At 44.0% G+C, this 24869-nt stretch overlaps 10 protein-coding genes across 10 annotated transcripts; 7 read left to right on the top strand and 3 right to left on the bottom strand.

Annotated features, from left to right (window-relative positions):
- Window positions 1-278: 278 nt before the first annotated feature.
- O0I10_008454 (uncharacterized protein) lies at window positions 279-1224 on the top strand (the record flags this gene model as incomplete). Its single annotated transcript, XM_058488457.1, has 4 exons — window positions 279-321; window positions 372-524; window positions 585-700; window positions 760-1224. 4 exons carry the CDS (start codon window positions 279-281, stop codon window positions 1222-1224), a joined length of 777 nt encoding a protein of 258 aa, XP_058340703.1.
- Window positions 1225-1893: 669 nt separating this feature from the next.
- Window positions 1894-5435, top strand: O0I10_008453 (uncharacterized protein; the record flags this gene model as incomplete). Its single annotated transcript, XM_058488456.1, has 9 exons — window positions 1894-2075; window positions 2237-2342; window positions 2405-3199; window positions 3265-3607; window positions 3676-3736; window positions 3802-3931; window positions 3988-4034; window positions 4110-4363; window positions 4426-5435. 9 exons carry the CDS (start codon window positions 1894-1896, stop codon window positions 5433-5435), a joined length of 2928 nt encoding a protein of 975 aa, XP_058340702.1.
- A 537-nt stretch (window positions 5436-5972) lies between these two features.
- On the top strand, window positions 5973-8398 carry O0I10_008452 (uncharacterized protein; the record flags this gene model as incomplete). Its single annotated transcript, XM_058488455.1, has 7 exons — window positions 5973-6074; window positions 6140-6357; window positions 6412-6565; window positions 6643-6902; window positions 6959-7201; window positions 7256-7530; window positions 7596-8398. 7 exons carry the CDS (start codon window positions 5973-5975, stop codon window positions 8396-8398), a joined length of 2055 nt encoding a protein of 684 aa, XP_058340701.1.
- Window positions 8399-8714: 316 nt separating this feature from the next.
- Window positions 8715-10216, bottom strand: O0I10_008451 (ferrochelatase; the record flags this gene model as incomplete). Its single annotated transcript, XM_058488454.1, has 6 exons — window positions 8715-8909; window positions 8985-9353; window positions 9415-9653; window positions 9714-9976; window positions 10041-10137; window positions 10195-10216. The coding sequence occupies 6 exons, from the start codon at window positions 10214-10216 to the stop codon at window positions 8715-8717; spliced, it is 1185 nt and encodes a 394-aa protein (XP_058340700.1).
- Window positions 10217-10535: 319 nt separating this feature from the next.
- Window positions 10536-12230, top strand: O0I10_008450 (uncharacterized protein; the record flags this gene model as incomplete). The annotated part of the gene is made up of 11 exons (XM_058488453.1): window positions 10536-10571; window positions 10628-10638; window positions 10697-10949; window positions 11018-11198; window positions 11255-11316; window positions 11382-11490; window positions 11546-11622; window positions 11688-11783; window positions 11847-12005; window positions 12064-12147; window positions 12204-12230. 11 exons carry the CDS (start codon window positions 10536-10538, stop codon window positions 12228-12230), a joined length of 1095 nt encoding a protein of 364 aa, XP_058340699.1.
- Window positions 12231-13622: 1392 nt separating this feature from the next.
- On the top strand, window positions 13623-14114 carry O0I10_008449 (uncharacterized protein; the record flags this gene model as incomplete). Its single annotated transcript, XM_058488452.1, has 1 exon — window positions 13623-14114. The coding sequence occupies one exon, from the start codon at window positions 13623-13625 to the stop codon at window positions 14112-14114; it is 492 nt and encodes a 163-aa protein (XP_058340698.1).
- A 2262-nt stretch (window positions 14115-16376) lies between these two features.
- Window positions 16377-16721, top strand: O0I10_008448 (uncharacterized protein; the record flags this gene model as incomplete). The annotated part of the gene is made up of 1 exon (XM_058488451.1): window positions 16377-16721. One exon carries the CDS (start codon window positions 16377-16379, stop codon window positions 16719-16721), a length of 345 nt encoding a protein of 114 aa, XP_058340697.1.
- Window positions 16722-17058: 337 nt separating this feature from the next.
- Window positions 17059-18152, bottom strand: O0I10_008447 (uncharacterized protein; the record flags this gene model as incomplete). The annotated part of the gene is made up of 5 exons (XM_058488450.1): window positions 17059-17198; window positions 17261-17351; window positions 17429-17690; window positions 17748-18002; window positions 18064-18152. 5 exons carry the CDS (start codon window positions 18150-18152, stop codon window positions 17059-17061), a joined length of 837 nt encoding a protein of 278 aa, XP_058340696.1.
- A 1179-nt stretch (window positions 18153-19331) lies between these two features.
- On the bottom strand, window positions 19332-21761 carry O0I10_008446 (uncharacterized protein; the record flags this gene model as incomplete). Its single annotated transcript, XM_058488449.1, has 3 exons — window positions 19332-19391; window positions 19460-20186; window positions 20245-21761. The coding sequence occupies 3 exons, from the start codon at window positions 21759-21761 to the stop codon at window positions 19332-19334; spliced, it is 2304 nt and encodes a 767-aa protein (XP_058340695.1).
- Window positions 21762-22574: 813 nt separating this feature from the next.
- O0I10_008445 (uncharacterized protein) lies at window positions 22575-24722 on the top strand (the record flags this gene model as incomplete). The annotated part of the gene is made up of 9 exons (XM_058488448.1): window positions 22575-22729; window positions 22792-22938; window positions 22999-23083; window positions 23144-23243; window positions 23297-23377; window positions 23440-23588; window positions 23664-23823; window positions 23883-24248; window positions 24304-24722. 9 exons carry the CDS (start codon window positions 22575-22577, stop codon window positions 24720-24722), a joined length of 1662 nt encoding a protein of 553 aa, XP_058340694.1.
- Between the last annotated feature and the right edge of the window lie 147 nt (window positions 24723-24869).

Genomic DNA, 24869 nt, shown 5'->3' with positions numbered 1-24869 from the left:
GACTTTGGATATAGCTTATGATGTTGTTCACTGATGTTGGCAATAAAACAATGATGAAATGATACCAAGTATAAAATGGGTTGCTATAGAGAGTGCATGATTTTAGGCTTTATCCCGTGTTACCGAATCCCACTCGCGTGGGTGCAGGGTGTGTGCGTGCGGTGGTGTGAGTGTGAGATTTCCAGCTCAAATGGAATCCCGAGCTCTCCGGGGTGCATTCTCTTCCTTTACTTTCTCTCTCTATCTCACTTGGTTTTATCTATTGTCAAGCTTCAACCATGTCACTGCAAGTGGAGCCTTCCCATCTACTCTCATTTGAACGTAATTCAGCATGCTCCATTGTCCTGTCCAAGCTTTAACCGATTCAATAGGACCATTGACACGCATGGTGAAGAACCACCTTTCGCTCGAAAACACCGGTTCCGAGCCTATCATATTCAAAGTCAAGACAACAGCACCCAAGCTTTATTGTGTACGTCCCAATGTTGGTCGCGTGGAGCCTCATTCAAAAGTTCAAGTAGAAGGTAAAAAACACTCGTCGTCGTTGCACGCGTTTTCATAGTTTGCTAAGCAACGAATCATAGTCTATCTCCAAGCGTTCAAGGAAGAACCCCCTCTTGAGAAGCCATGCAAAGACAAGTTTCTTATCCTCAGTGCGACCGTCGACGCAGCGGATGCTATGACTGATTTGCATGCAACGGTAAGACCCAATTGGAGGAGTCAAAGGACACGGGCAGTAATCATCCTCATCTTGTGTAGTGGAGTCGTATTGAATCAACGGAAAAATCACGCATTAATCAGACCAAGTTGAGATGTGAATATCGACAACCGAATAACACATTACCACCATCACAAGAACAACAACAACAAGAGGCAGAGGAGAATATGGATGTATCAACGATCACTGCGAATGAATCATCACTGTTATCCGTGGCAGCAGCAGCACCAGCTGAGGAAAAGAATGAGGCATTGGAACAAGCAAGGAAACAATTGAAGGAAATGCAACAAAAACTTGACGCATACCAAGGAGAGATTTCCCATCTTCGACAACGTAACATCAACAAGAACAACGACGAATCTCCTACCACCACCACTTTTGTTAAAGAAACACGTATCGAATCGACAGGCTATCCTCCATACATCGTTGCCTTGGTTGCTCTCGTCGCTTTTGTTTTTGCTTGGGTGCTTCTTTCCCTCTCCTCCTCCTCCTCATCATCATCCTGATCATCAATTGTATACGTCTGCGTGCTAGGATACTTTCATTCTCTTAATCATTACTATATCATTGGAAGAATAAGTTTTTAATGTGAGATTCGTGGTTGTTTTTATTATATGGAGTGTGGTTCGTTTTAAATGTAAAGAAGGAATAAGCGTTGATGAGTGATCCATAGAGAATAAACTCAGGTTGCCATGGCGATGGTAGTACTTGGTAGATGGCTCTCAGACGACGTTTGTGTAATCTAAAGCCCAACAATGGCAATTATCATTGGGAGGACAAAGAGGCCCAGCATCCCACTCACGCTGTACCCGATGTTTGTTGATCATCAATCAAAATGCAAACATACATAAGAGCAAAATTGAATCAATGCAAATGTGGATAAAGCGACAAGAGGAGTGAATCACTGCCATGGGGACCACACATAAATATAACAGCAATGGGGTACATACACACACGCATCAATCTACATCAACTCCATTGCTTTGGGTGGCACCTGATGGTGTAACGCTTTTGCTTTTCCGTGTCAAAAAACCAATGATGCATCATGCAGGGTGACGTGGTGGGTGGTGGAATAATATACCATTTTGTATTCTGATCCTGGCCTTTTGTTTCTCTCTTTCTCCCCTTTTCTTCCCTATCGCCTTCTCCTCTTGTGTTTGGTTGCTCCTCTAATCATGGCGACGATAACATTGGAGAAGCGTGGGGTTCCTTTTTTCGATATCGGTGATGGTTTTGAGGATGTGCCAGGTACCTCGGCCTATAGTGCTCGGAATCAAAGTGGATTGATCACACAATTGTTGGTGTGTGCGAGCACTGGGTTACTTTGCTTTCTTGTGTTTTGCTTTTTACGTCCACGGTAAGTTGCAATCTACATATCAGCAACATCTCCTTCCTAACTTTTTGGACCCATCAAGGCCAAGCTGGTCTGTGATATTCGCTCCACGAATGAACATGAAAAGGTTTGGTCACATAAAAGCTGCCAAAGAAGCAACACGCTGTTTACAGACATGTATGCAGACACAAGCCTCCTGAACTTCCCAATTCTTTTTTCGGCTGGATCATCCCTTTCATCAAAATCGATCATCAAGAGGTGATGGATAAAGTCGGCTTGGATGCTGTAGTGGTAAAAAGACATAACCATGTGCGTTACTATACTCTCCTTTATTTACTTTCTCCTTATCACAGATCCTCCAGTTTATCACAATGGCAATCAAGTTATTTGGTGTGTGCTCGTTTTTCGGCGTAGTGACACTTGTACCTATCAGCGTGACAACAGGAAATGCCACCCATGCAAATGTCACTGGGCAGCTGGATGAATTAGCCATCACTGTGTTAGAAGATGGATCCAATTATCTCATCGCCTACTTGTGTTTCACGTACTTTTTTTGCTTCCTGACCTTCTTTTTCCTGCATCGGAATTTCCGCTCGTTTCTTGATCTACGTGCACGTTACTTGCTTCGTATGCGAAAAACGCTTTCCAGCCGTACAGTGGTAGTTACCGGTATCCCTCATCCGTTACGTACAGACGATGCCTTGGCCGAGTATTATTCTCATCTCAATATCGGTGCCGTCAATAACGCACATATTGTACGCCATTTACATCATCTCAATTCATTGCTCCGAAAACGTGCACGCGCCTTGCAAAAGCTTGAAACGGCCTATACGCAATATTGGGGCAACCCATGCAAAGTGCCTGGATACGATCCTGATCAGATTTTAAATCATCTCAGCATGACCAACAATAGCGACCCTATCCAATTCATGGAACAAGAAACCGCCATGGCAGCTTCCCTTTTAACCAAAAAGCTTCCAAAAATTCGAACAGGGTTTATGGGGCTTTGGGGTAAACAAGTGAATGCCATACAGTATTATACAGAGCAATTCAACGACTTAGATCAAAAAGTACTCGAAGCAAGAGAATCATCCACCTTTGAAATGACCAATGTGGGGTTTGTCACCTTTAAGCATATGGCGAGTGCTGTAAGTACAATGAATGAATGAATGGATGGATCATTGACATTGTATTCATTTATATATGTATATAGTTGATTGCATCCCAAATTGCCATTCACCCTGAGCCATTCAATTGCCGCACAGTCATGACCTTTGAGCCTCGTGATGTGCTATGGTCCAATATCGCTGTGCGTGGACGTGAAAGATTGGTGCGAGAGCTCTTTGTTTGGGCAGTGACCATTCTCTTATCCTTCTTTTGGATCGCGCCGATATCAGCATTCTCCACCCTTACCAGTCTTGATGCTCTAGAACGCGTATTTCCTCAACTTGTCGCTGCAGCGGATGATTCAGTGTTCCTTCAAAACATCCTACAAGGACTTTTGCCAACAATAGCTGTCAACGTGTTTATGGCCGTGTTGCCCTTGATTTTTGATGGTACGTGAGAAAAAGACCCCACCACCTTGGCATCCTATGTATTGACATGGATCATCTACTACTATTAGCCCTAGGTATTATTCAAGGATTACGTTCACGTAGTGCAATTGCCGAAGCCACATTCAGCAAGTATGTATCTCACCTTCATTTTGATGATAACCTTCAATGTCTAACACGTAGTACTACTCTACTAGATACTTTTTCTTTCTCTTGTTCAACGTGCTATTGGTGTTCACCATTGCAAGCACGATTACCAAGACGTTGGAACAATTGTGGAACCACCCCGCTGCCGTAGCTAATTTGTTGGGTACCACACTGCCAGCGGTAAGATGACAGCAACATGGATGGATGATACATTTGTACTTAAATCATATGTGAAGGTTGCACCTTTCTTTATCAATTATACCGTATTGCAAGGGATGCTTTTGTAAGTAGGATGTGTGGCCAAATCTAGATGACCCCCTGCATGGTGTCGTACTGATTTATTACCATTTCCATGCAGGATGCCGCTCAGCTTGCTCTTATTTGGTGCATTGATCATCCGCGGGTACTCGCACGTCTTTTTGTGTAAAACGCCTCGAGACTATGCCAGTAATCGTGCACCATGGGCATTCAATTATGGCACAGGCTATCCACCACTGCTACTCATCTTTATCATTGTACTTGAATACTCCTCTATCTCACCCATTATCCTTCTCTTTGGCACCATTTATTTCTGTATTGCCTATGTGGTCTACAAATACCAGTTGCTGTATGGTAAGGATGACATAGAATGATGATACATGGTGTGAAGGCTCATTGTAGATTGTTTCTCTTAGTGTATTTTCAGCCGTTTGATGCTGTGGGAGGTGCATGGACGATGGTGTTTCCTCGCATCATTCTTGGCATGATCCTGTTTCAATTGACAATGACCGGTATCTTTGTGCTAAAGAGCTTTTTTACGCTTGCTGCATTGTGTGTACCATTGATTGTATTCACTGTGCTCTTTAAATTGGGCATGGATGCAGCATTCGATCGCAACAGCAAGCATTTGCCGATGCAGATTCTACGTGATAAGACCGATCAGTTACCTGGTGGTGGTGGCAACAGCAGCGGCATGACGAGTGATGATGACGATGATACATACGATACAAGTGACGAGAACGATAGTAGCAGCAGCAGTGATGATGATGAAGAATCCGAAGCAGCACGTGAGCGATGGAAAAAAGCAACGAGAATGGCATCGCAAATGGTATCATCGCCATCCTCAAGTCGTAAACGACATGTACGACGAGTGATTTTGGATGAAGATGACTATGCAGCTATCCCAGATCGTTACACGGATTATCGACAACCTCCCATGGAACTTAATCCAGGTGTGTTGGACACGGGTCTCAAAGCCTACGCCAACCCAGCATTGATTGGTATATTGCCACAACTGTGGCTACCTGTAAAGGCTGGTGAGGTGGGCGCTACAGCCGTACCAGCAGCATCCAAGCGATTCTCTCGTCGGCATTATGCAAGTCATGTGGTGGTTGCAAAAGACTTGATGCAACTTTTAAAAAGAGCCGAATCGGTCAAGCGACGGACCACAAACAATGATCATCATCAAGAACCAAAACGAGGTCTTTTAAGTCGCTTGTTTCCATGGAAACCTGTTGCTACTGCTTCTACTACTCCCACTACGATGCAATCCATCGATGCAGCAACATCCTCATTTGCAAAAATAGGCAATATGGAAAAGGCTGGAACATCTCAAGAGCATATTTTAAGACCATCAAGTACAGATGGAAAACAAGATAACCGATCAAGCCATGGTAGTAGCAGCTGTTCACCAGAAATAACCTGATTTGGTAAACCGAAAACAGCTTGCATTTCTCTCTCGCTTTCTTTCTTTCCAGTGGTCTTTTTATTTTGCTAGTGTTTTTCCTCTTTCCCCTGCCCCTTTCTTGTTCTTTCACACGCCAACATTTCCTCCACACACAACCACTTTGTACATAAGCATTTGTTTTTTATTCCCAAATGTATACCACTTATCCAAAGCAACCTCCTTTTTATACTGCTTCCCTGGCAGGCCCAGGCAACATTACAAAGCAACATGCGCCATCCACACGACAGCAACGAGGTCGTGATTCCATGTCCTCCATGCATTCCAGAACAACATTGTCGCGAAAAGGTGTGTGTGTGTGTGTGTGTGTGTGTGTGTGTGTTTTTCCAATGAGCGTCATGCCTCGTCGCCCTTATGCTTATCGTTCTCTCTCCCTCTCTCTTTCCAACTTATGCAGAACCCAGTTGGGACTCAGCAGCAGCCGATGAAGACTTGTATCGGATACACCATCATCATCCAAGAGGTGCACCTTATTATTCGACCCTCGTAGAACCAAGCATGACACTTGGAGAGCAATGGCCACCCCATGGTCATAAAGTGATCAAAGGATTCCAACGAGTCACCTATGGTCAACGACCCAAGATCCTTGTTCGAGAAAAGGTACATAGTTTATTATTCTACTAATAGACATGAATGGAAGACTTATTTCATGGCATGATATGTAGAATATGGCTACCTGCAAGCCGCTCTATGCATTAACAACCAAGGTCGTCAATACCTATACCAAGATCGATTCTCGATTCCAGTACGATGCTGCACATCTCAATCCGAAGCGTGTCCTCACCAAGCCGAGTAAACCAGCCAAGAATGATGGGTATGATAACGAGAATCACGATTATATCTTGCGAGTGAATGATATCCTTGGTGATGACAAAGAGTATCAGTAAGTGATGATGATTGTGCTTTTGAACAATCAAAGTAATACCATTTATGATAGGTATCGTGTGATTGATCTCTTGGGTCAAGGAACCTTTGGACAAGTCGTAAAGTGCGAGAGAATCAGCAATGGTCAATTGTATTCGGTCAAGGTGATCAAGAACAAACCAGCTTATCGTACCCAGAGCAGAATGGAGGTCGAAATATTGAAACAGGTGAGTGTGTGGGTGGGTGCACAAGGTTTTCCAATGTAGCCATCACATTTTGCTTACTCACCTATGTACCTATTTAGCTGAGTCAAAAGCTTGGACCGGAGCATGAAGATCACATCTTGCAATTGCAGCATACGTTCAATCACAAGAACCACTTGTGTCTCGTCTTTGAGCTACTATCATTCAACCTCTACGAGCTTATCAAGCAAAACAGCTATCGTGGTGTGTCTCTCAATCTGGTGCGTGTGTTTGCTTTACAATTGCTCGATACCTTGGCTCTCTTGAAAAGTGCACGGATCATCCATTGTGATCTCAAACCCGAGAATGTGTTATTGAAAAGGTATAGAATGACATCATGCGTGTAACATTGTTATTGACGCCCACTTTTCTTGTTAGTGTCAAGTCGCCTTCCATCAAGGTGATTGACTTTGGATCAGCATGTCATGAATCCAGTCGCATCTATACGTATATCCAATCCCGCTTTTATCGGTCACCTGAAGTCATTCTCGGTTTGCAATACACCTCAGCTATCGACATGTGGTCACTTGGATGCATTGTCGCCGAATTGTTTATTGGTATCCCATTGTTTGCCGGTAGCTCCGAATATAACCAACTCAGTCGCATTGTGGAGATGCTTGGGTAAGCAACAAAAGTGTGCGTCTTGGCATGATGTTTAACCTACTTTTTATGTAGAGATCCACCACAAGATATGTTGGAGATTGGCAAAGGCACAAAGCAATTCTACAACGTGGATGAATCCTCTGGCAAACGCGTGTATACGATGAAAAACAGAGAACAGTACAGCAAAGAGCAGCATAAGATGGAGTTGCCAGGCAAACGTTACTTTCCTCAAAGGACGCTACCAGATCTCATTATGAATTACACGCCCAGACCACGTTCAGGATCATCATCAACATCAGCCACACAAGTGCCACCTGCACCCTTGGATGAGCAAGAACGTCAACGAGGTTTGTGTGATTGTTACTTTGGATGAAAGCGCCTTGACTCATGAGAATCATCCACACCCATATAGATCAACAAATCAGACGTGCTTTGGTTGACTTTTTACAAGGCTTACTACAACTCAACCCTCTCAACCGATGGACTCCCATACAAGCACGCTATCATCCATTCATCACGGGTGAACCATTTACAGAACCTTATGTGCCTGAAGTTCATATGAAAGCCGCCATGAAATTGCAACAACAACAACAGCAGCAGCAGCAATCGACTACTAGTGAGATGAATGAGATTTCCGGATCACAAGGAAGCAGTTCAAGTACGAGTGGTCATGCTGATGGTAACCATGTCCAAGCGCTTGAAGCGGCTGCCATGGCTGCTACCTCCAAACGATCACGTGCACAATCCATGGGTGTGCCACAAGCGCCTAGTCCAATTCAGGAATTGACAACACGGCAACATCGACATCGTCGTTCTCAAGGCAACTTGGTTGGTGTGTTACCACCCGAAGCTCCAGGTGTTGCTGTTACGGGTGGAACAACATCGGATAGTAGTAGTGTGGAAAAGCACACCGTGTATGCAAATGGTGTCAGTGGTGGTGATCCACAACAACAACAAGCAGCCGTAGAACGCAAAGTCAAGATTGCTGCCCAAGTCAAAGTACGCTATGGCTCACGTGATTCATTATGTATGCCAGATCAAGTTCATCGTGGTGGAAAGGGTGGTGATGATGCACTATTACAGCAACAGCGGCCTGCAGGTCGTTTGTCGCATGCTGGTGAAGCTGCTGGTGGATTACTAATGATGCGCCAACAAGAAAAGGCATCCTCTTCTCAAGGTGTTGCAGCTGCCATCAAGCGACGTGCCATTTTATAATAGAGCTTTTACTGTAGTGTAATGTTTTTTCTTTCTTTCTTCATACCAACTTAGCATACCAATAAGAGCTGTCTTCCATAACAATACATTTGAGACAATTGCATACTTTACATCGGTTGGCCTGAATACTCATTACTTATAGAAGTAGACAGATAAGCAAATGATCTCCCAGCTTGGTGAAGCATACACATGTTGCTGTTTCCACTTCCTATAACATCACAACGGTTGCCATGGTGATGGTCGTCATCTGTTCCGATAACCAGGGTCACTAAATCCAATCTAAGACAAGGACTTTTTGATCCAAGTTCACGCACGTTTATTTTTCTTTTGAAGCGAAAAACTCTCTTGTAGTTCCACAACTATCAAATGTGCATCCTGGACAACGCAAGTACCACTGCTTTGATACGATGCCACCCTCTTGGAGATGTTCCTTGACGATATCGGCCATGGCTTGGACAAAAGTAGGATCATCATTCAGTGATTCAGCACGCTTGAATCCAGTGATACCAGCCTAAATAAACATCCACACACACAGCAATGAATTCCATTATCCCCCTATTTTCCATGACGACAAGCACGCATTTACCTCTTCAGCTTCCTTTCCATATTCAAGATCCAGTTCAAACAAGGTTTCAATATGATCGGTGGTGAATGCAATGGGAACAAGCAAAAGATTCTTTTTGCCAGCCTCGCCATAACCCTTGATAGCATCGGATGTTTGAGGACCAAGCCAAGGTTGAGGACCCACTTGGGATTGCCAAACCAAACGATATTGATACTTTTGACCAAGACGCTCCATGACTTGATGCACCGTATGAGCCACTTCCGATGGATACGTGTCACCTCGATTGACCACGGACATCGGCAATGAATGGGCCGAAAAGAGAATCACTGCATTGTCACGTTCTTCAGCTGGGTATTCTTGTAACTTGGCTTCGATTCGTTTTGCTACAGCCTACAAGCACGCTTATTAATGAATAGTCCCTCATTGTTGTTGTTGTATTGTATATAGATACCTCGATGAATCCAGGATGTTTTGGCCATCGATCAATGATGCTCCAATCCAAATCTTCCATACCAGCCCTGACAATGCCTCTGTGTAACTCATTCAAGCTGCTACCCGTGGTTGAACATGAATATTGTGGATATTGAGTAAATACCACGGCACGTTGCACGCCATCCTTTTTCATTTCCTCAAGCGCCATATCAGTGGATGGTTTGACGTAGCGGAATGCAATGTAATGTTTGTGAGGAGCTATAATAAATAACCATGTGAATACAATTGGGTTGCCATGCCATCATCATCCTATATTACCTGTTTCGGGAGAGATCTTATCCAAGATCTTTTCCATGGCTTCACCTTGCTTTTGTGTCCAAGCTAGAATGGGCGATCCTCCACCGATTTGTGCATATTGTTCCTTGATACTGGGTGTGCGTCGATTGGCAATGTACTTTGCAAGGTGCTTTTGTAATGGCAGTTTCATAATATCGCGATCGGAAAACAAGTTGAGCAGGAAATCGTGAACGTCGTCGAGTGTTTCTGGACCGCCCATGTTGGTGAGCAATACAGCCGTTGGTCTAGCGTGGCCATTGTGTGTAAGAAAGAAGAAAACACGTAGGGTTTATGTGGGTGTGTGCTTACGGTTTCTTTGCTGTACTAAAGTGACGCATCGTGGTGGTGACACGATTAAAGGCTGCTATCCTTGCCGAAGGTGTTGTCAGGGGCACATGAGAACGTGCTGGTTGAATAGATTAGTAACAAAAGAATGATCATGGAATAAAATGATGAAATCTACCAAACGCATAACGAGCAAACATGGCGTGTCAAAAAAGTTTAAAGGAAAAGGAAAAAGAGTGGGGACAATCGGCGCAAGGACTGAGTCAACGAGCGTCGATCGAATTTATAGCTGCGAACACACAGAGTGAGATCTCACGTTATACAACAACAATTTTGAATGGAAGATGCAGGCAGCATGATGGGTGATGGTGTGTGTGTGTGTCTATTGTCTTTACGATCCAATCCCACACCATATCCCTTTGGATATCTAGCAGCACCGGTTGGCTTGCGAATCCATATCATTTTTGTGCCGGTCCATTTCCAAGTGGTGGCCAATTCTTCCTTTCCTTTTTATACATCATGTCTTATTACAGAGACCGCACCGCTGAATTAAGGGTAATTAAATAACATCATCATCACTATCATGAATGGATGCTAACATGAAAAGAAAGGGTGACGACAGGTACCTACATCATCATCGACATACACGTTCATCCATATCTAATGCGCGCGTTTTGAAGCGAGGACTTTGGTCCACGACGTCCACCTGCTGCCACTTTTCGATCAGGAGGAAATAATTATGGTGCCCGTAACCAACCACCTGCCGGCTATAATCCTCACGAATCATATGAAATGCGTTCTCCTCCAAGTTATGCTGGTGGTGTTGGTGGTGGTGGACGACAACAACAACAGTCACCACCCATGGCAGCAGCAGCACCTCCACCATCACGTCCACCACCCCAATTGGATACAATGGATGGATTCTTTCACGAGGTATTATAAGGCTATTGTTAACGTGAAAAGGGGAGTGGAGGTATTTACCAAGCAACATGCATACGTAGGTTGACGATATCAAGAATGAGGTTGGGGCAGTAAGCGATAATGTGGATCGCATCGAAAGACTTCACACGTCTGCACTGATGAGTTTTAACGAAGAACAATCACGCTACATTTCAAGAGACTTGGCCACGTTGAAAAGAGAAACACAAAAACGAAATTTGGATATCAAAAATAGGCTCAAAGGTATGCAGGTTGACCAATGTCATCATGATGGGATAAACAAAGGGGTGCTTGGATAGAATTGCAGGTGGCCAATGCGAGGACCGGAAATGCATCGGATGCACAAATTCGTCAATCTCAGGTACATTCCATATACAAGGTGGATCATCAAAACGTATAATAATAGGCTGAATGTTTCTTATAAAGACTGCTGCATTGAGAAAACGGTTCTTGGAGACGATTCAAAGATACCAGGATGTGGAGCGTCTTTATGACCAAAAGTATCGGCAACGTGTAGAACGCCAAATCAGGATTGGTATATAAAGATCCATTGAGCGAGAAGAATGAAGCACTCAAACCATCCTTTACAGTAAAGCCAAATGCTACACAAGAAGAGGTCGATCGATTTATAGATTCGGATGATTCTCCTCAGGTGTTTGCCCAATCGGTAGGCCTCACTCATCATGGACCCTACTACTTTTTTATGCTCACCTTTATCCTATGTATGTATAGCTAATGCATGCCACCCGAACCAACCAAGCAAGAGCAGTATTATCAGAAGTACAAACACGTCATGATGACATTAAGCATATTGAAAAGACGATATTGGTAATACTTTGTTGGGGATGGATAAAGGAAAAGAGCATAAAAACTGACGTTGTAACATTCAAGGAACTCCATCAACTCTTTTCAGATATGCAAATGATGGTTGAGCAGCAAGGCGAAACAGTGACCAATATCGAGCAGCATGCAGAGAACACGGTTGGCGATCTAAAACAAGGCAATTCATTCCTTACAAGGGCTATTGCAAGTGCACGTGCAACACGCCATGTAAGTTGACGAGGATCGAGGATGCACCTTTTTTGTTAACGCGAGCCGGCCACTTTAGAAAAAATGGTGCTGCTTGGTGCTTGTGATTATTATTTGTGTAGTCATCGCCATCCTGGTTTGGTGGTTTGCATTTGGACATCCCGTAAGTCGATTGGTCCATATAGCGGCTCGTTCACTCATCATCAATGTCTCTTTTAGGGAGCAGGTGGAAATACAAGTAGCTAGACCTTACTACGTGTACCTCTTTAATAAGACCTATTTTACTACGAGCGATGTACCAAGCATCTTTGTTTATTTATCTGCAAGGGGTGTTGTATGTAGCGTTCTGTACATATGGATCGCCATCGCTGTAAAGTAGGATGCATGTATGCATCGTGAACGGCCATGTATCCATCTTTTGGAAAATGCATGATCGAAACTTTGTCGTGTCGATCCACACGTATTCGTATGATCAGCATTGCATACATAAATCGTGTATGGAGAGAGAGAGAGAGAGAAATGAAATTTAACTAAGATGCCAAAGTGCACGGCCAAAACGAGGGTTGATCTTTAGAAATCATGGATCAACGTTTCAGAGTAGAAAATGATGCAGCCTATACGCGCGGATGGAGCCGTAAATACAAAACTCGACTTGCTGCTTAACCTTGGTACTAAATAGAATTATGATTATGGCTATAGACGTATATGCCAAAAGATCCATCTTTAATCATGTCATCCACACCTTGCTCATCCTAATGACTTGATCCATTCCTTATGCAAGATGAGTAAGAAGGAATTCATTGTGCAAGGTTCAATGCGATTGTTGCATTCATAGTTACAATCAATGAGCGTCCAAGCCATGATCAGGTTTGGATGGTGCATGCATCGCATTGAGCCTTTTGCTATGTATCCCTTGTCATGGCTCCTTTTTGGGTTCTTTGTTGATATTGTGAGCTGGTCCCATTTTCATTTTTGAGCAGTAATAATGCTACATCTCTGTTGCCGAAGTTTCGTAGCGTATGCAGCAGTAAGGACAATATCACCACCACGCCTTCCCCAGCGGGAACCATAGGATGATGCTTCATTCACACACACACTCTCTCTCTTTCTCATTTACGCTCCTTAAACAAGAACTGTATGTGGCTGTTGTGTGCATAAGCGGAGAGTACAAGGAGGTGGAATATGGGTGGATGAGAAGAAAAGAGAAAAACGACTACAACAGGGGAAAGAAACACGGGATAAACAGCTATAGAATACAACCCGGGATTATGCTCCGAAAGAAAAAGATTGCCCCACCAACCACAAAGGCATCTATTACAGCATCCTAAAAAGTAGAGTTTGGCATAAAAAGAAGCATCCTCATTATCATCCCACGAGCTCTTCTTACATGTGTTTCAGAAAATGGCAGCATTTACTGCTGCAGGTGGTGGTGAGTTTTATTGGTTACACCAAAAGATGCGCACCGTGTACCTGCTGCATGAAAGGGGGGGGGATTGTTGTTGGACAAGAAATGATCTCTTGGTTGTTTATATGCGTGGGCGGCGGTGGGACAAAAAAGAGAGTGTGTGTGTGGAGCATTGTAAAAGGACGCCTTGGTTTCTTTCTTTTTCTTGTGCTCCTTTTCCCTTTTTACTCTTCATGTTTGAAAACAAGTTTTTTCCACGTCGCCTTCGGCAAAAGTCTGAAGAAGCTATCAGCAAAAGAATTACTCGCTTCTTTCAGCCACGTCAGCAACACGGAGGAGAGCTTACACAGCAACAACAGTGGATGAATTATGACGATGACAGCAAATTAGAGATACCCGATACCGTCATTATTGGTGAAGATGGATGCTGGTTACCAAACAACAACCATGATGGGGATGACGATGCCATGTTGCATTCATCATCCACAGTACCTGATTTGTCTACATGTGCCAGCCATACAACAGACGACGAAGACTTTTATCAAGATGACGACTCTTCTCGCAAGATGATCATGCAGTTTTCTTCTAACGAAGAATATCAATCACAGCAAAAGCAGCAGTTGAGTTTGGCTGAGCATGTCCGCTTAGTACTTGCCGATGCATTTGACGTGGCGGATGAGCAGTTTGAAAGAGAGCGCTGCATCATTTCACCCACAACGCTCTAAAAATTGCATACATCTCCCAACCTTATTGTTTACTATATATTGTATGGCCCGTATACACCCACCTACACACACGCATATATATACATTATCCTTATATTGTCTCCCTTAGATTGTTAAATCTACTATACTACACCCATACATCCAAAAATTCACCATCATAGTAGTAGTAATACCATCATCCTCGTATAAAGCCAAGTAGTAGTGATATACCCATTCACTTTTATTGCCTGTTGGCTACACCTTTATACAAACAAAGAGTCATACATACTAATAATGTCGTTCCTTTTTCCGAAATGGAAGAAGGATAAAGCTTGTTGAATGAGACCAAGAGCTTCATTGTCAATGCCTGTTCGCTGTGAGGGGCTGTTGAATGAGACCATACAAGGTGGATTGTATTCAACTTTGGTGAAGATATCAGAAATGGTTTGCTGAGACTCGACCCGTACTTTGCACACCCATGTAGGAGCTATAACGTCAAAAGGGGAAGGAGACAGAATAAATAATGCTTTGTAAAGTGGGATCAGCATGTACATATTTTATTCTTGTTGCATAATGATGTTCCTATCAAGCTTTCTCTGATTTTGACGTCCACTTGAAGATGATGAACCTTGGTGAGTGTTTCAGATGCCACCACAGCAGCTTTTTCTGGACGCGGTACTTTTGTTTTAACAATAAGCGAACTTCATTTAAATGATCATGCTTCTCGTATCATCGAGCAATGTATAAATACCTCGTCTTCACGCGCCTTCAAATGTGCTTGTTTCATTTGGCCCAGCAGCAAACCTTCGATGTCTTCTATAACATAGCTCCATGAGTGCCAATACAACAAGATTAGGGATCCTTACTTCACTTACCGCATGAAAAAGTAGAACATGGCATTTTCTCGTTGTCTCACTTGGTGTATTCGTGTGTAAATGGTGATGTTTGATTCCACTCATTGGCCGGATGCTGTTGCTCGTATTCGCTCGGCCGCAGCGTTGTATTGTCGGCTCTCATGGATCACCTTGGTCAAAATGTATTGTTGTAGCGCCTGGCCAATTCTTGACGATGCGGCGTCTCGAATATTTTGCCTCCTCTACTCGCAACAGGTATGGGACATGTATCTCTGAAAGTAAGATTGGTGTTAGTTGCATGAATAGAGACATAACATACAACACTCACTGCGCAAATGGCCCGATAACATAGTACATGGTCTTCTTCTTATTCCCAGATGTCCATTTTGGGTAGCATCAACGCCCATAGAACCATTTTCCAGCATCGCCTTGACGAATTGCAATTTGGCGAAAATAATGCCCCAAGACTTCAAGTTGGTACAATGCCATGTTGTTCGGTCACACCTCAATGCACCCTTGCATATAACGATGAACCGAAAAATCTGATATACGGTCCACTCGATCCAAAGCCATTACATCTTCCTTAACGCCCATACATAGAATAACTTCGCCTGGAGGATTTCCTTCTCGATGGTGTGGAAGCACAACTTATTGCTGCCACTTTCTGTGTTGTTATCAAGGGCCTTCAGCGTACGATGTCCTCTTCGTGTGTGACCCATTCCAGATTCACGGGCGATTGTTTTGTTTATTGCCGTCAATAAGATGTAGCTGGATATCCAATTATCACTGAACGAAGGTATAGGTGACCAAGATGTGCTGGTTCATGATCTCAACAATTGATTTGGCTTTTGCTCATCTGGGAGCCGTTGTTCTCGCGCATTGGTGTCCCGGTTCCAAAACGCTGGCATCCTCCACCAAAGAGTTGGATATAAGCAATCACACTTTTCGCTTCAAAAGATCACGTAAACAAGGGAAACCACACGTGTACGCCATCATCTAGACTATCTCATGGTTATTACAATCCAATCATAATTCCAATTTGGCTTTTCAATGTATACCTGTGCAATGTGAAGGGCCATGTGGAAAGCGCGTGGATGATTGTATGTGTCTGATAATTCCATACACCATCGCTAAGCGGCACACCCATATGAATTCATGTTTTCATTTCCATCCAAGCTCGATTCACAAACGATGTAGCAATTTGGTGGTCCATGAATCCATTTGTCGCTCTCATCTTCGATGCAATCAACAATGTCGCCGTAATAGCATTCCATCGCCGGTATAAAACCCGAGGAAGGCTTCTCTTAGGTTGTTGACACAGCATTTGCAATTGCAAAACATTCGTCAGCCTCTGATGGACCAATGCATGGAATGTCGTGGGTCAAGGGAACGATTGCCTTGCTGCAGACATACAACAAAGACTGGATCAATGGCCAACAAAGATACAATGGAGATCCGCTTCTGTCCTTGTCACGTTGCCGAGATTGTGCTCCAATACCTTGATGTACGGCTATTGGATGTATTTGTACATAATCAGTTGTATCACCACGACGCTGTCTTTCGTTGTTGGGACGACGACGACAACGACAAGGCATTTCAGAACGACACACGAGAACTTGAACAGCATATCGACATGGTGAACACCTTGCACCCAATGGCCACCTTGTTGGCACCCAAAGCATGTATCATCTCCATTGTCGTACCATCCATCATACTACGCGATCAGATAAGCTCGTATGTCGATGTCAGCGTCAACATTTGGCGTCGTATCTGAACGCGGTTCCTGCGCACCATCATCAAATGGGATAAAGCTGATGGATAATCATTGCAATTGAACATGTTGTCAAAGGTTGTCTCTTCTGGTTATGCGTGGCCTGGTCGCAGCGAGATGGTTTGCTAGCCATCATGAACGTGAATCGAGCTTGTTGATTCTTGTAATGGCTTCATTGAAGATGTCAAGTCCGGATTTGGTGCTGCATTAATATTCACACTGCCAAGTGTCGATCTTTGCTCTTGTGGAGGGCTGTGTAGAGCATCTTAGATCATGCTGCAGTGGAGGTAGCCGTCACTTGTATGAGTTGCTTCGCTGATACTTTAGGCGGATAAAAATGTCATGTGTCGATAAACGCTGCGTCTCGCATGAGCTGGGGGCGTTGAAGACATGTGCAACAGGAAATGAAATTGCTGAAGCGGTGTCTGATTCTGCCACCAATGTTGGTTTGGAGATGATGGAAAGCTGACTCCTCATGATCTGAAAATGCGATTGAGTCATTAGCCCACTACTATGACATCGAGGCATGATATGATACATACCTCTTGGCTTTACTCGATACCGGCTATTGATCTCCAAACTGGAAAGCGGATCCAAAAGATCGATGTCATTGTCGTGTGATGAAGGCATCTTCTACAATGATAATGAGTATGTAAGTAAGATGAAAATGAAAATGACAATAGCGCAGACGCTGCTTCTGTAACCACTACCTTGATGATCCCATCTTCGTCCACAATATAGATGTTGTTAATGAAGCAGGTTCCCTCCACGTATATGATCCGTATAACGGCCGTATCGTCCCAAATCTTGCACTCATCATATGCCTTGCCGTTTGATCCTTGTAGTGCATTGAAGTTGACCCCCAGGTTCGCCATAGATGAGACTTGTATCTTGTATTCTACGCCGAATTGACACTGGTTGATATTTTCTTCCTTTGCTGTCACCCCATGCTTACCTTTGTCGATGGGTCGACTTGTGAGAGTCATCTGGAGATTCCACCCAAGAAGGCGTTGGCGACAAGCACATTACATAGTGCGCGCAGATCGACATAATAGATGCGTATATGAGCTCGTATGTTGCGATGATAAGACCACAAGGATCTTCACCAAATGAACGTTGAAGTTCTCCAATTGTATGAATTGCTGGTAGGATCGCTCACCATTCCTGCCGAGTCGTATAGCGGCCATGCGAAATGTCACTGACTGAACATCATCGATGGGAACAATGCGCTTAATTTGCCATCGCTGTCGAGTACTCTTCACCAATCTTTGTAAATGCATGGATCTACGTCAAAGGAAATGCAACATGAATAGCTTATTCACCAAACAATATGCATAGGCTTTACCTTGTAGCAACAAACTCGCCATGTGCCGAATTGGATCCACTTGGTGAAAAGTTGTCGGCTGCCGAAACCAATGGACTGGACAGATGCATTGATGTTCATGTTGTCAGGTGTCAACCTTGCTCCTTGCCCAGAGTCGAGTATCAATCATAGCACCTTAGATGACATTGGTCGGCTCCTCAAGGATTTCCTGTGAAGATGAGGTGTCTTGGACGGTTCACCATTACGAATAAAAACGCCATCTGCCGATAAACGGTGCGTCTCACAAGAGCTGCCATTGTGGTCAAGCCTGCATGTTCGCCATTCAGAAGAAAGAGTAGCGCCCAATTGAGCACCGAAAAGCAATCGTGGTGTTGAGCATGTGCGATTGTGTACTGAAACAAAGGAGAGCAAGACGAGGTTGATGAACGAATTCACGTGATCATTTTTCCTCCTTCCCAGCCTCCGATGATGGTCCATCGTTTGCTGGTCTCTTTGTGCTAGAGTGATTTGCTGCAAAGCATGTATTAGTGGATGATACTAAAAGAGAATCGATAAGGAATAACACATACCATAAAAGCTTGATAAGAGAACAACCAAGCCAATAAAGAAAGGATCACAATGATAACAATGACAATGAAAGTAAAAGAAGAAGCTCTATGAATGGCCACAGGGTCAGTCCTAATCCACCGAGCTATGTGCAAGACATGGCATACGTACCATGTGTTGGGGCTTGGAGTGTGTCATCAATCAAAGAGTAATATGGATGGAGGAAAGAGAAGAGATGGATGGTGTACGATAGCAGGCGACATCCTTGTTGTTTATATGTACATGGTGGGCGTGGGTATTTCTCTTATCACAATCAGAAAAGAGGACTGCAAAAGAAAATGATAGAGTGGTCGGGGGCGTCTCGCCTGGATTGATATTGGGAATAACAGGTTTTCTTTACTCGAATGAAACCGGCTGAGGGATTGATTTTATGTACACAAGGAGGACTAACATCATCCAAAAATGAAATCGAGCGCCATGGTCATACATCCCAACACAAACATTGACCCACAAGCAGACACATTCAGCATAACAAAAACGAAACAGGAGCGTAAACATTCGCAGCGTGACCCTGATGACTATGTTTATAAAACGAAGAGTCTATTGAGATGCATACTATACAAGAGATTTATCATAATGTCGCTTCTTCTTTTCCGAAATGTGAGGAGTGAGGAGAGAGTGTGTGTATATATATTCAAATGTCTAATGACGGTGTGGTGTTGTGTTGCTTTTGAATGACTGAATTAAGAAGAATAAACGTCGCCGGATGGGTTATCTTCAGGGAATGGTGGGGGAGAAGAAGTCTATAAACGACGACAATCAATCAGTACACGTTGCCTAATGGCACAATGATATCCCTTTTCTATCATACCTTCTTGGGTCGAACGTATTCATCATATACGGTCTTTTCCTTGAAAGGTCTTGCGCCGAGTAAATTCTCCATATCCTCACGAGTGATCACTTCCTTCTCCAACAAGAGCTTGGCAACCTTCTCAACATCTTCCTTATGCTTGGTGAGGAGATCAGTGGTGCGTGTGTAAGCATCTTGAATGAGACCACGTGCTTCATTGTCAATCAAAGTGCCGGTTTCTTCAGAGAAAGGCTTTTGGAATTGCTGTTCGCTTTGAGGATCGTTGAAGGAGACAGGGCCAACCTTGGGGTTCATACCATAGGTGGAGACTTGAGCATAGGCAATCTTGGTAACCTTTTGCAAATCATCATGGGCACCGGTGGTGATGGTATCGAAAAAGATCTGCTCGGAAACACGACCACCAAGTGTCATACACATACGATCGAGCAATTGCTTTTCGCTAAAGAGGTATTGATCCTTGGGCAGATATTGTGCATAACCAAGAGCAGCAACACCACGAGGGATAATGGAGACCTTGAGCAATGGATCGGCATGTTGAAGGTACCAACCACACACAGCATGGCCAGCCTCGTGATAAGCAACGGTCTTCTTCTCCTCAGGTGACAAGACACGTGATTTCTTCTCCAAACCAGCAATCACACGCTCAATAGCTTGTTCAAAGTCAACCTCGGTCACTTCATCCTTGTGATGACGGGCAGCAATCAAAGCGGCTTCATTACAAATGTTTCTATAAAAAAAAAGAAATGTGAGTGGTGGTAAATAGAAAGAAGATGTATAGAACATACCTTAAATCAGCACCTGAGAAACCAGGAGTAAGAGCAGCCAATTTGCGAGAAAGGCTTTCCATATCCTCACTGGTCTTGATAGGCTTCAAGTGGACCTTCAAAATAGCGGCACGACCACCGATATCGGGACGATCAATGGCAATATGACGATCGAAACGGCCTGGACGCATCAAAGCAGGATCGAGCACATCGGGACGATTGGTGCCTGCCAATACAACGACATGTTCGCTTTCATCAAAACCATCCATCTCGACAAGCAATTGGTTGAGAGTGCTTTCACGTTCATCATTGCCGCCCATGTGACCACCCTTGCCACGTGCTTTACCAATGGCATCAATTTCATCGACGAAGATAATGCAAGGAGCATTCTTTTTGGCGGTAGCAAACAAATCACGTACACGGGATGGACCCACACCAACAAACATTTCCACAAATTCAGAACCAGAGACGCTCAAGAAAGGAACACCTGCTTCACCTGCTGTTGCCTTGGCCAAGAGTGTTTTACCGGTACCTGGTGGACCTGAGAGGATAGCACCTTTGGGAATAGTGGCACCAAGACGTTCATAAGCACCGGGGTTCTTTAAGAACTTCACGAACTCCATGATCTCCTCCTTGGCTTCATCCGCACCAGCGACATCCTTAAACTTGATCTTGACATCCTTTTCTTGGTTGAACATTTTGGCCTTGCTCTTGCCGATACCAAAGATGCCTTGTCCACCACCACCAGGACCACGCTTGGTCATGTAATAAAGGACACCAATCAACAAGAGGGTGGGTGCAAAGTGTAACATGGTGTTGAGGATGCTGATTTCATCGCGATAGGTCACAGGGATACGTTCACTGGAAGGAATACCAAGCTCGTTTTGTGCGTCTTCCAATTTCTTTTCAAAGCTGTCAACCGAACCAATGCTGAAGTAGAATGTCTGAGCATTAGGGACACCAAGCGATGTTGCCTCGGGCCGTAAATGAACCCGCACCCGGTTACGATTAAGCACCACCAAACGATCCACCATGCCCTTGTCTAGCAACGAGGCACGAAAAGCTTGCCAGGTGATTTCTCGTGAATCCTCACTGGGTGCCGTCAACTTCCATAATACATAGGTACCCACAGCAGTACCAAGAACCACATTGCCATTGATTTGAATCTCTGGAGGGCGGTTGCCACCACCACTACCACCACTACGGTTGCTGCCCTTGGGAGGTTTAGGAACCTGGTCAGCCGATCGCTTTGCATGATCCGATGCTTCTTCAGCTGCCGATCGTTTGGCATTGTTGCTCTTGCCAAAGAACCCTTCGAATCCCTTGGGAACATTGAATGGCTTGTCGTTGTCTTCATGGTGTTCCTTCTTCTCAGGTTTCTCTTTCTCGGTCGAGTACTTGCGTGTGTTGTTGTTGTTGTTGACTCGGCGATTCGAAAGCATGGCTGAACGCTGCGATGATCGTGCTGTTGCAGGGACAGCATTTCTCAAACCGGCCACTTGTCGTCGAGTGCCGATTTGGGCAAGTCGTGAAAGCATAGTTTTGTTGTGAGAGAGAGGGAAGAATAGAATAAAGGAAAAAGGCACGGTCGAAATTACGGCCGGATGACGAATATCCGCAGCTGGCTGGCTGGTTTCAGTTGACGGGCCGCTGCTGTCATTCATTTCCACCCCCTGGCTTCTTTTCATTGTCTGTGTAATCTTGCAACAATAGCCTTATTTTCATCCCTTCGCTTCATATGACATGCTACTCGAGAAATAAATAATAGGTTACATTACCTTTATTGTTGTATTGTAAGAGACATCTTTTCTATACAAAGATACCCAATCACAGTGTATTGGATCATCTACAGCAATATTTTAACCTATGCAACTTTAACGTTAAAGTTACTACAAAAGGTGTTGCCCTGGAGAAAAAAGTTGTCAAAAGGTGGGTTGATTGGCATCAAAACTTGACCAGTGGATAACTATCGGACCACGATCAATTTGGTTTCATGGTATTAATAAGGGATCGATGGATGGCTACAATTGTAAAACATGCATACAACGGGGTTACAAATCCAAGATGATCCATTGGGTGCATCCACCACCTATACCAAATCCCCCCCATAGTCATGCAGGATGCGCTCGCACCCTTTCTTGGATTGTGATAAACAGGTCTATCTGATCATCGGTGATTCATCGTATCGATTGTTTGCTATGCTATTGTATTTGCATGCAATGTCAAACTCAAACCACATGTAATCTTGATCCCATAAGAAACAAACATTTGACACTTAAAGACCCGGGATGCTTTGAGCCTTTTACATGCATCCTCTTTCTCATTGATTAATCTTGTCATTGATGGCCTTTATGCTACCATTGATATGCTATAGTGGGTTGATCCTACTATTAGCGTCTTTAACCAATGCAAAACGGGTGGAGCACAATTGGGATGTCACCTATACAACCGGTAATCCAGATGGGCTGTTTGAACGCGTGGTGGTTGGTGTAAATGGACAATGGCCGTAAGTCTATACACACACAAGTTGTTCTTGCTGATACAAAAAGATGACATGGATGATTGCAGGTTACCCATTGTTGAAGCTGAGAAAGGTGATACGGTGGTGATCAATGTTCGCAATCAACTTGATGATTGGACTACCACTTTACATGCACATGGTCTATATCAAAACGGTACCAGTTATCAAGATGGAGGCCCTGGTGTGTCCGAATGGTAAGATGGAAAAGTAATACGCTCACCATTGTAACACTGACACGGCTTACTCTATTATAGTGGCGTACCACCAGGCGACTTACGCACCTACGAGTATAATTTGGGGGACCAAACAGGCACTTATTGGATCCACAGCCATGTCGACGTGAGTTTGCGTGCGTCAATGCTGTTATCAACCCTGTGTACTTAAGCTCTCCTCGTTTAGACTCAATACCTCGATGGCCTTCGCACCCCATTTATCATCCATGATCCCGAGGATCCTTACAAGGACCAATATGACGAGGAGCTGATCGTTACTGTGTCCGGTAATACATGATAACATGAAAAAAAAACAACCAACTTAGCATGTATGATATAGATTGGTACCATAACCAATCGCGAGTGAATGCCGAATGGTTCCTTAGCAAGCAAAATCTCGATGCTGCTGAACCAATGCCACGTAAGGATAAGAAGTGGTGCTTTATTATTGAATACGAACTTGCTGACAACATTGAACCATAGAATCGGGTGTTGTGAATGATCAGCCAGATGCCAAGTTTTATTTCGAGCCTGGAAAGACATACCGTTTGAGACTAATCAATATGGGAGGCTACACCACGTTCTACTTTAGCATCGATGGACATGAATTTGACATTATCGAGACCGATGGTGTAAGTAGTTACAACTCGTTTTTTTGTATGAATGTGGCTCACACACACACACACACACACACACATTGGCTATAGGCTTACACCGAACCCTATCGAACCAAAAACGCGTATCTCACGGTGGCCCAACGCATGTCAATCCTTGTCAAGGCCAAGGAAAAGACCGATTTGAATTACTTTATGCATTTCGATATGGACCAAGATCAATTTGATCTACCGCTTAATGGTCTCAATCCTAGTAAGTAAACGATGTCTGTTCATTAACATGTCACTCATAACAACAATCATCGGCAACAGATATCACGGCCAAGATCATTTACGATGACTCGCATGACAACTACGCACCTAGTGAAGACATTGGCATGAAAAGTCAATTTGATGATTTCAATTTACGCTCTCTGGAAGATCAAAACAGTGTTGATCCCGATCGAACGCTCAATATCACAATCGAAGAAGGCATTACTACCGATGGTCTTAATCGGGGTATGGTGAATCGTATTCCTTTTATCAAGCCTTTGACGCCCATGCTGTTTTCGGAGCTCACAATGGGAGGATTGGCAAATGATCATCGTATTTACGGTCCTCAAAGCAATGCCTACATTACCAAACACCTTGAATTTGTGGAGCTTGTTGTCAACAATTATGACGAAGATGCCCATCCATGTATGTACTATGCTGTTTGATCTACGCAAAAAAAGTGCTAACAACTTTTAAAAAGTCCATTTGCATGGCCACAAGTTCCAAGTGGTGGCTCGAGGCACACACAAAAAGCAAATGTATCATGAAGGTGATGGCACATCGGTGGGTAAGTGGAATCTGGAGAAGCCTGTATTGCGAGATACATTACGTGTCCATGGCCAATCATTTGCTGTGATCCGCTATCGAGCTGATAACCCGGGAGCATGGTTATTCCACTGCCACATCGATTGGCATTTCTATTCGGGTATGGGTGTTGTCATGATAGAAGCACCTGATCAAGCACAAGAAATCATGCAAGTGCCTCCTGAGCTAGCTGCTCAATGTAAAAAGCTTGGCTTACCATCATCAGGCAATGGTGCTGGTAAACAAGGATATGATTTATCGGGTGCACCTCATGGTATTTATTATCCTAGGGATGAACCTCTTTCAGGCGATTAAGAATAAAAGCTGTCAAGTGGACATGTGTTGGAGGCATGTGACGATTTTATTTAGAATTTCCTGCAAGAGAGGGAGGATATTGGGGGGCTGCGGGTGTGTGAGTGGAGTTCAAATGGTCTTTCTCTCTTCCTCTACTCTACTCTACCA

Source organism: Lichtheimia ornata (genome assembly GCF_029851405.1).
Source record: "Lichtheimia ornata isolate CBS 291.66 chromosome Unknown scaffold00045, whole genome shotgun sequence".
Classification (NCBI taxonomy): Eukaryota; Fungi; Mucoromycota; class Mucoromycetes; order Mucorales; family Lichtheimiaceae; genus Lichtheimia; species Lichtheimia ornata.
This window is presented reverse-complemented; position numbering and strand designations above follow the sequence as displayed.